General features: G+C 36.9%; 1 protein-coding gene across 1 annotated transcript; it reads left to right on the plus strand.

The window, feature by feature from the left end:
- Positions 1-487: 487 nt before the first annotated feature.
- Positions 488-9,771, plus strand: LOC114736029 (zinc finger protein BRUTUS-like). The gene is made up of 14 exons (XM_028923815.1): positions 488-979; positions 1,962-2,171; positions 2,680-2,874; positions 2,953-3,311; positions 3,765-3,990; positions 4,227-4,395; positions 4,473-5,696; positions 5,825-5,996; positions 6,070-6,288; positions 6,381-6,518; positions 6,959-7,193; positions 7,287-7,346; positions 8,031-8,102; positions 9,311-9,771. The coding sequence occupies exons 1-14, from the start codon at positions 692-694 to the stop codon at positions 9,410-9,412; spliced, it is 3,669 nt and encodes a 1,222-aa protein (XP_028779648.1). The 5' UTR covers positions 488-691; the 3' UTR covers positions 9,413-9,771.
- Positions 9,772-10,105: the final 334 nt, after the last annotated feature.

The raw sequence follows: 10,105 nt of genomic DNA on the forward strand, positions 1-10,105 counted from the left end.
TCCTCGTATCATTTTTTTTTCATATGTGGTAAAATTACTCATAAAAAGCTAATATAAATACCCACAAATTTTTATATTGATATAATTTTTGGTTCGGAAAGGGTTTGGTTACTTTTTACTAGTATTTCCTTTTTCAACCTGTGGGTACTAATTAAGTAAATTAAATTTATATTCTAAAGTGATGGGAGTACTGCGCATTACACATTGTTTTAAGAAAAACGAGTAACTCACACAAAGAATGATATTTATTAAAAAAATAAGAGAAAAATAAATAACAACCATAAATTATTATTATTATTATTTGGTAGGTAATATATCAGAAAAAATCTGTCTCGAGTGAAGAGTTATAAATCTAATAGCATTTGGCTTTTTCTCGGAAGGAGAAAGAAAGTGATAATTGGTTCACGTGGAGGAGTGGTGCCACGTGAGCCAACGATATAATGTTCGCTCTCTTCTTTTATCGACGACCAGACAACGAAGCCACTCACTCGTGCTATTCTGCACGCTCTTCTGTCCTCACAGCGACGGAAAAGCTCACAGTAAAGTTGGAGAGAAAAAGAGCACAGCGAGGGAGAGAGAGAGGTGATTATAGAGACGCCGAAACAGTTTCAATGAATCATCGGAAAGATTTTGATGTTTTGGATGCCTGAATCTTAAGTCAATTATATTCTCCCATGGTTCTCTCTCTGTAATGGCGATGCCAGACGGAGCTCTGGCTGTAATAAATGGCACTGTGAACGCGGTTGATTCCTCATCCTCATCTTCCATGACTGGCCTAAAGAAATCGCCTCTGAAATCACCGATTCTGATATTCTCTTTCTTCCATAAAGCTATTCGCTCTGCGCTCGATGGCCTCCATCGAGCCGCCTTGGATTTTGCCACTAACCAGCAAGCTGCTGCCTCTGACATCAAACCCTTGTTCGACCGCTGTCACTTTCTTCGTACCATCTATCAGCATCATTGCAATGCGGAGGATGAGGTGCGTTAGTTAGTGAAGTTGATAGGATTCTTCTTTTTCCTTTTCCAGACTGGGACTGATGATTCTGGTTAAAAAATATATTATGAGTTATCTACCATTGAATGATCATGTATTTACTTTATATTTTACTTTTTGAGGAGTTGTCTACTTTAAGACTTATCTTCATCTTCTTTGTTTGGTAAAGTTCTTCTTCTTCTATTTTTCCTCCTTACTCTCTTTCTTTTGCTCGTGAAAGAGTTTTAGCCATCGGATTGGACTGTTGATAACTTGCTTATGTCTTGTGAGTTATGATATCATGATTATCACAATGCCAGTGTAAACCATATAACACTCATACTAAGCACCGAAAGTTAGCTTTCTGAAAGAGTCTGATGGATTGCTTCTCTGTTTCATTTAAATCTTTTTATATGTGAACGCGCACCAAAATTTTTTTATATTTCCAACTTCCTATGAGTAATGTTATTAGGACCTATCTTCACCTTGAAGCGTTTTTCAGTCATCTTCCTGTACATGTTAAATCAGCTTTTGGTAATATCATCTGTATGGGAGGCAATATTATTGAATACAGATCGAAATGGTGAAACTTTTGAATCGAACAACCGAGAAGGAAAGACCTGAATACTCCTTGATGTTAATCTCAGTGCTAGCATTTCAAATGCAGTGCAATTTTAAAGGAAAAGAAGCAGACAAAATGATAAGGATGCTCTGGAGAGTTTTTTTAATTGGATATCGGATAATTACAAGGTTGAACGCTTAAAATGAGGTCTCTATAAACTCCACTTGCATGCTAATGGTAATTTTTTTTTTTTTTGGGGGGGGGGGGACGTCATTTTGATGTGATCACTGGTTCTTTAGATCCAAAATATGGCTAAGAATTACATTAGTATGTCTTGACTTTCTTAAATCTGACATTCTTTATTTTTAAAAGTATAATTACATGGGATTCATCCAATTTGCTATCGTGTTTACTTTGAATTCACAGGTCATATTCCCTGCATTAGATATACGTGTAAAGAATGTTGCGCGGACGTACTTCTTGGAGCATGAGGGAGAGAGTCTTCTTTTTGACCAATTGTTCAGGCTGTTAAATTCAAATTTGCTAGAGGAAGAGGGCTGCCGTAGAGAATTAGCTTCTTGTACTGGTGCCCTTCGAACATCAATTAGCCAGCATATGTTTAAGGAAGAGGAGCAGGTAAATATATGATGATTCTACCGGTATCACTGATTTACCAGACTTTTAGATTTAATGGGTAAACTTGAATGTGATACTCAACATCCAAGGATATTCTTTGCATAATGTCTTGAACTGACCTTTTGCTGTCTCACTGCCTTCAATTAAAGTGTTTGTTTTGCTTGAATATAGCCACACATAGTAAAGTTTAACCAATTGAACAATCTTTTGTCGAAACAGTTCTTTTCTTTTGATGAACCATTTTTGCTTCAGCAGTTGAATAGAGAAATTTTAGTTATGTGACAAACTAACCCATATTTATGGTATATGATATATGGGATGTTATGGACAGTATGCCTTTCCAGATATGATATATGTGAATATCTTTGATATTTATGTTATACATTATTTCCTGTTAGACAATTGCTTTGCATACTGGGGCTGTAACTTTTTTCCCCACCAATCATCGATGTAGATTTTTTGATACCGACTTCTACAAAATCCAATATCCAGTCGTTGCATTGGACAGGTCTTCCCCTTGGTTATTGAGAACTTTTCATTTAAAGAGCAGGCGTCACTGGTGTGGCAATTTCTTTGCAGCTTACCAGTTAAAATGATGGCAGAATTTCTTCCCTGGCTTGCCTTGTATGTATCATCTGATGAACATCAGGATATGCTTAAGTGCTTGTGCTCAGTAATTCCTGAAGAGAAGCTTCTTCAACAGGTAAGTTATTTGATTGGATGCTGTTGCTTAATGATTGAATCTGAATATTGTTTCAACTTGAATTTTCGGATTGTCAAGGTTGTCTTTGGATGGATGGAAGGGGTGAAGATTAAATGTAGAAGCTGCATAAATGATACCAAGGCTCACTGTGAGAATGTTGGGATGCATGACTTAACCAGTTGTTCTGAAAAGGTGTATTGTGTCTGTGAAACTTCCAAAACTGGAAAAAGGAAATGGATGGAGCTAAGGGTTGATCATACCACCTCTCATTCATCATGCCCTATAGATGAAATATTACTATGGCATAAGGCCATAAAACAAGAGTTGATTGATTTAACTGAGGCTGTTAGGAAGATACAGCTTTCCGGAAAATTTTCTGATTTGTCTGCGTTTAATGGGAGGTTGCACTTTATTACTGAAGTCTGCATCTTTCATAGGTGTGATCTTTATCCTCTTTAGTATAATTTCTATCGTAAGAAAGTTCATAGTTTGGCAGCCTTTTGCATTGTATTAACAATCTTTCGGACTGCATACAAGGAGGGTGAGTCACATAAGTCATAGAAGTCATACCCCCGTCCCACCTCTATTACATGTTTCGGATGATTCAGTGTGTAAATAATATGCGATTTCAGGGATTTCTTTTCCCTCCCTAGCACACTTTGGTAAATTTCCTGTCTTCGAAAGAAAGGCCAGTCTTGCACTTGGGCTCTTGTTACCCAAAAAAAAAAAAAAAGGCGAAAAGAAACAAGAAAAAGAAGATGGAAAAGACAAAAATGCACTGAGAGAAAGATAATGATGAAACACAATATTATATCATATATCTTTTTTTTTTCCCCGTTAGATCCTCTGCAGTGCCGACGTAATATGTGAGCTTATTTTCTTGGCTGCAGCATTGCTGAGGACAAAGTTATATTCCCTGCTATAGATGCAGAGCTTTCTTTTCTTGACGAACATGCCGATGAGGAACTTCAGTTTGGCAAGCTTAGATCCCTGATGGAAGGAATTCAGAATGCTGAAGCCAACTCTCCATCTACTGAGGATTACATGAAGTTGAGGTCTCACACTGAACAAATAAAGGCCACCATACTGAAGCACTTTGACAATGAGGAAGCCCAGGTGAGCTCATCTCTCTTTTAAAAGTGACCAACAATTCTGCCTGCTATTTCGAATGGGGTCTAAATCAGCCAGACGTTCTCTATGCTTCGATGTCTTTCTGTCTAAACTCTAAAGAACCAAGATGGTTCGCCAGAACTTTATATGTGTTTCAATTCAGCATCAAGGCATTATTAGTATTGTGATTGGGCACATCTTGCTGTCATTATGATCTATCTAACAACATCTCATGCTGATAGGTTCTACCGCTTGCACGGAAACATTTTAGCCCCCAACGACAACGAGAATTACTTTATGAAAGTTTGCGCTTAATGCCTTTGAAATTGATCGAATCTGTAATACCGTGGCTGGTCGGATTTCTCAGTGAAGAAGAAGCGAAGTTATTTCTACTGAATATGTATATGGCAGGTGTAGTGTTTTCCCATCCTCAAATAATATGTTTAAGTCTCTGTTCTGCTTCTAACTTTCAGAGTTATCTAGTGCAGCCCCAACAACAGATTACGCATTAATTACACTGTTTTCTGGTTGGGCATGCAAGACAAAATCCAGGAACGATGGTTCCTTTTCAAGTAAAACAGGTTTGTGTTCTGCAAGGAAACTATCGGATGTAGAAAATAATAGCCCATCATTCTGCCTCTGTGCACCTTCATTCAGTCCCGAGAATAAATACTCATCCATTCAGCAAGATGATTCACGTGGAAGTAGTGGACCAGTCAAATATGGAAAGCTAGAACTGAGGGATAATGATGTGTCTTCCCACGCTGGAACTAAAGAATCTTTTACGTCACCTGATAATCAGATTTGCTGTGTCCCTGGATTAGGGGTAAATGCAAGTCATCTGGGCGCGAATTCATTTGTCCCTGCAAAATCTCTGCGATCCTTGTCTAATGGTTCTGTGCCTTCCCTGAACTCTAGTCTATTTGTCTGGGAAACAGATATAGTCTCTGCTGACAATGGGTTCAAAACGCGACCCATTGATAACATATTTAAATTTCATAAAGCCATTTGTAAAGACTTGGAGCATATAGATGTCGAATCTGGAAAATTATTTGACTGTGATGAAAATTTCCTGAGAAGGTTCACCGGTAGATTTCGCTTGTTGTGGGGTTTGTACAGAGCTCATAGCAATGCTGAGGATGATATAGTATTTCCAGCATTAGAATCAAAAGAAACTCTTCATAATGTGAGCCACTCCTACACTTTGGACCATAAGCAGGAAGAGAAGTTATTTGTAGATATTTCATTTGGACTCTCAGAGCTAACTCAATTACATGAATCCTTGAATAATAAGAATTCATCTGACCATATTACCAGCTTCTACTCTGATTATTCTGGTTGCTCTGATACCATACAAAAATACAATGAGCTAGTTACAAAGATTCAGGGCATGTGCAAGTCTATCAGAGTAACGCTAGATCAACATATCTTTCGTGAGGAACTTGAATTATGGCCACTATTTGACGTTCATTTTTCTGTGGAAGAACAGGATAAAATTGTTGGTCGTATAATTGGTACTACTGGGGCAGAGGTTCTTCAATCAATGCTGCCATGGGTAACTTCTGCTCTCTCACAAGAGGAGCAAAACAAAATGATGGACACATGGAAGCAGGCTACCAAAAATACCATGTTCAAAGAGTGGCTTAATGAATGGTGGGAAGGGCCCACTTCAATTTCAAACGCGTCCACATCTAGTGACCGTGTTTCACTAGGTTAGCTACTATTTCCAGCATTTGTGATCTCTACAGTGAATCCCCTGTTGTATTTGTTTTCAAGATCAAACTTAAATGTTGCTATATGTTTGAATTTTTTGTAATGTCTTCTGCTTTTAATAATTTAGGTGCTGATGCCTTTGACAATTTGGATCAGAATCTTCAAGCTTTCAGGCCCGGGTGGAAAGATATATTCAGGATGAACCAGAATGAACTGGAGTCAGAAATTAGAAAAGTTTCTCGAGATTCAACTCTTGATCCAAGAAGGAAATCCTATCTCATTCAAAATCTATTGACTAGGTCCGTTTCTTTAATATTTTATGAACCTCTAAGTTCCATTTCGCTGTTTTAATGCATTGTTTGGCTATCTTAGTCGCTGGATAGCTTCTCAGCAGAAGTCATCTAAAGCAACAACAGATGAATTTGGAAATGGAGATTTACTTGAAAGATCACCTTCCTTTCATGATCCAGAGAACAAAATCTTTGGTTGTGAGCATTACAGAAGAAATTGTAAACTCCTTGCTGCTTGCTGTGGAAAGCTATTCTCCTGCAGGTTTTGCCATGACAAAGTCAGTGACCATTCCATGGATAGGTAATTTTGCACGCGCGCATCTGCGCACACTCATTTTCTCTTTTTGACCTAGTTTTCTAGCATATGTAAACTATATAGTAATGTGCTTGCAGGAAGGCTACAACTGAGATGATGTGCATGTGCTGCCTGCAATTGCAGCCAATTGGACCAGTTTGTGCAACTCCTTCTTGTGGTGGTCTGTCAATGGCAAAGTACTACTGTAGTATTTGCAAGTTTTTTGATGATGAAAGGTGTTTATTTGATTTCTATACTACCTTTCTCTCTTCTCTTCCCTTAAATTGTCCAGGGGTAGGACCCAGTAACTTTAACAGTAAGAGGATTGACTCTTTTGTTTTTTTTTTTTGGTGGTGAACTTAAAGCAACCTCAAAAGTAAAAGGGTTGATTCACCTCAGGAAGGATCTCCACAGAACAACTTCATCATGTTGCTTGTTTCTATGTTTTGTATATGTTGTTGCAAATCTGCGTTTTATTATTTGCAAATTTACCAAGTCTCATGTTTTACAGAACCCCAAACTGACAATAGAAGAATTTGTTCTTCTTTTTGTTAAATTGGGTTAAAGTCCTCCTATATTCATCCTGAATTCTATAAGAATTTCAGAAACTGAGTTCAGTTCTTTGTTAATGGTCTTGCATCGTCTGCGATACTACTAAAAATATGATTTTTTGCAGGTCAGTTTACCATTGCCCTTTCTGCAATATATGCCGTCTGGGGAAAGGACTCGGTGTTGATTCCTTCCATTGCATGCAATGTAATTGTTGCTTGTCAATGCAATTAGTTGACCACCAGTGCCAGGAAAAAAGCTTAGAAACAAACTGCCCCATCTGCTGTGATTTTTTGTTCACATCTAGTACATCTGTCAGAGCTCTTCCTTGTGGCCATTTCATGCATTCCACTTGCTTTCAGGTCATTGTCATCTTTTGATTCTTTCCTTTTTCAGATCCTGGAATGCAATTGTGGATAGACATGATAAATTCTAGATTTGTCCCCTCTTTTCAGGCATATACTTGTAGTCACTACACCTGTCCAATTTGTCGCAAATCTTTGGGAGACATGGCAGTAAGAGATACACCCTCTTTCATATAAAACTTCATAATTCTTTTATGTCATGGTTCTTTTGGGCAGCATCAATATGATGCTGTACTTTCTTCCCCTTTACTCCGCATTCAAATCTTTATTCAGTCATCTTTATCCGTTCAAGTAGCTGAAATTCTCACCATGAGCATCAAAAGTATTTGGATAGTAGCAATTCCTCGATGAGAATTTGACTTGATGGATGTTCTATAATGGGCAGATAATAATCACATTACACTCTACATGGGATATTGACTCAACTGAGTACACTAGTACAAGGACTTCAAAATTGAATTAACAGAAGCCATAAGTAAAACATGATGTTAAAATGTTGAATAACGAACATTTGTAAAACATAAGCAACCCATCTTTATGATCAGTTGTTGTTTCCATAATTCATTTCCAATTGTTTAAAAAATTAATCCGATGGGAACGACAATTATTATTCGTCAGAAAATACATACTCGTTCTAGGCGGAAGCACTTAAAACTGACCAAAGATAGTGGAGATTTCATTACGTATTTATGTTTTAACTTTAATATTAGAACAATATGCCAAACATGAAGCATATTATCAGCTTCCTGTAACCTTTTGAGGAAGACTTTATTCATCATCTGCCAACAACAGTGAGTTTTGTAAACTTAATTTTGCTTCAATGACCATTTTCAGGTTTATTTTGGCATGCTTGATGCTCTGTTGGCTTCTGAGGAACTCCCTGAGGAATATCAGAATCGCCGTCAGGTAAAATATATTAACAGTGATGCCCCTCCCACAGAGCCACGTAAATTACCTTTAGCTTTCAAAGGCTACACTCGCTATTTTGATAATGAAAAATTACATCAACACAGCTTAAGATTACAAACCATTACCATCAACTGTCAAAGCTGACGGTTCCATTCCCGATTGTGAGCATGGGGATTAAATTTCAGTGCAAGTTAAACATATTATCTTCTTAGATACAGTGTTGAGATTCCAAAACTATGTTCTCGTATTATTTTTCACAGCCAATAATTATAAGGCATTGAGAGATATGTTAACAGAAGAATTTAATACCCATTGGAATATTAAATTATATAAAATTATTAACCATTTTTCAATTGCATATACTGTTTATAGAATATTGTTAACCATACCCTGCTACTTGCAATTACACACAGAAGTTTTCAAAATGAAAATTACTTAAATCCTATTTGAGATAAGCTATATTGAAAAATAGATTAAATGTATTAGTTATATTATCTATTAAAAATGACATGTTAGAATTACTTAATTACAAAACTTTAATATTATCTTTGGGCCTTAATATAAGAGTTAGATAACTAATTTAAAAAAATTAATTAAGTTGGTTAATTATAAAATATATGTGTTGATTTTTTTAGAATATTTTGTACGTGGGAACTATTTCTTAGTGGGAACTTTTTATAATCAATGGGATTTGAGAGATAAAATGAATTGAGGTTTTGTATTTAGAACTAAATCTAATTCTCAACTAGCTCTTATATTAAGGACCTGAGATAGTATATGATTTTGCTATTCAATAAGTTAGAAAAGTGATATATAAAGGATAAATTACAATATCCTGAGCCTCTAATAATTTTGTCTTAGGCTCCAATACTTCTTCGCACAGCCCTGGGTAGACAGCTATGGTAATTTTGGCATTCGACTATCTTTTTCAAAGATACAAGAAATTTAGTGGAAAAGACACCTGAGGCTGGAATTTGGCCTCGTAAATAATTCTGTTTATAGTTTTGTTAGAAAATGTCACTAGCACCCTTGTTAGTTTGTTACAATTTATATAGATCAGAGGATGCTAACTGATACATCTAAATCAAAGTCAAACATGATCCCGGTCAGATAACGTGCGAGATAGAGAGAAATGAAGAGGACCAATTCGTTGGTTCCATTTAAGAATGGAAATCAATTTGATACATCTGATCTTGTTTTGCCAGGATATACTATGTAATGATTGCGATAAGAAGGGGACTGCACCATTCCATTGGCTATACCATAAGTGTGGGTTATGCGGATCTTATAATACAAGGGTGATTTAAGGTGACTCAAGCTTCGACTGCTCTATCCCTAGCTCCTTGTGGTTTATGAGAACTCTGCCACAAGGTGACTTCCCCAGTTTTCAAGGCTGGTTATCCAAGAAGCGGTGATCAGTGCTCACCCCATTTTCCGATTGGGTGATATTAATTGATTTCTTTTTTGTATCAGTTAACAGATGCCAAGTGCCATTCATTTCATCCTCTGGTGGAACTGATGGCGTATTTGGCATCGTAGCTTTCTCCTTCATTGCCTAACTGAAATGAATGTGCTGATATGATATAGACGTATACATAATTTTGTAATGTAGTTTTTGATACGATGAATCCAACATCTGGTTCAATCGGATGACTTTTGGGATACAGCTGCGTTGCAGCCAAGTATAGCAGATGCAATTAGAATACTATGCCAGGAAAATGTTGGAAATTAAAGGAAGGGTAAGGATCGCTAAAATTAATGCAAAAAAAATAAAACTAAAGGACATTGTGCTGGCCATGGATTTGATGAACAGTCGACTTTTGCTTTTCAATGAAGATTTTTTCCCCTCTGTAAATGATGAAACTATTCATGAGTCTTCACCCAGAGCTTATGTGAGTTGATGTGATTATTTCTTTTCTTTTTTTTTGGTATAAACCATCCGGTATCCAACCGCGTCTTTTCTGGGCCCCAGCCTCTTTGGGTCAGTTGTACTCGAGCGA

The sequence above is a fragment of the Neltuma alba genome, unplaced genomic scaffold, assembly GCF_004799145.2.
Source record: "Neltuma alba isolate B1F8T4 unplaced genomic scaffold, ASM479914v2 tig00013286_pilon, whole genome shotgun sequence".
Classification (NCBI taxonomy): domain Eukaryota; kingdom Viridiplantae; phylum Streptophyta; class Magnoliopsida; order Fabales; family Fabaceae; genus Neltuma; species Neltuma alba.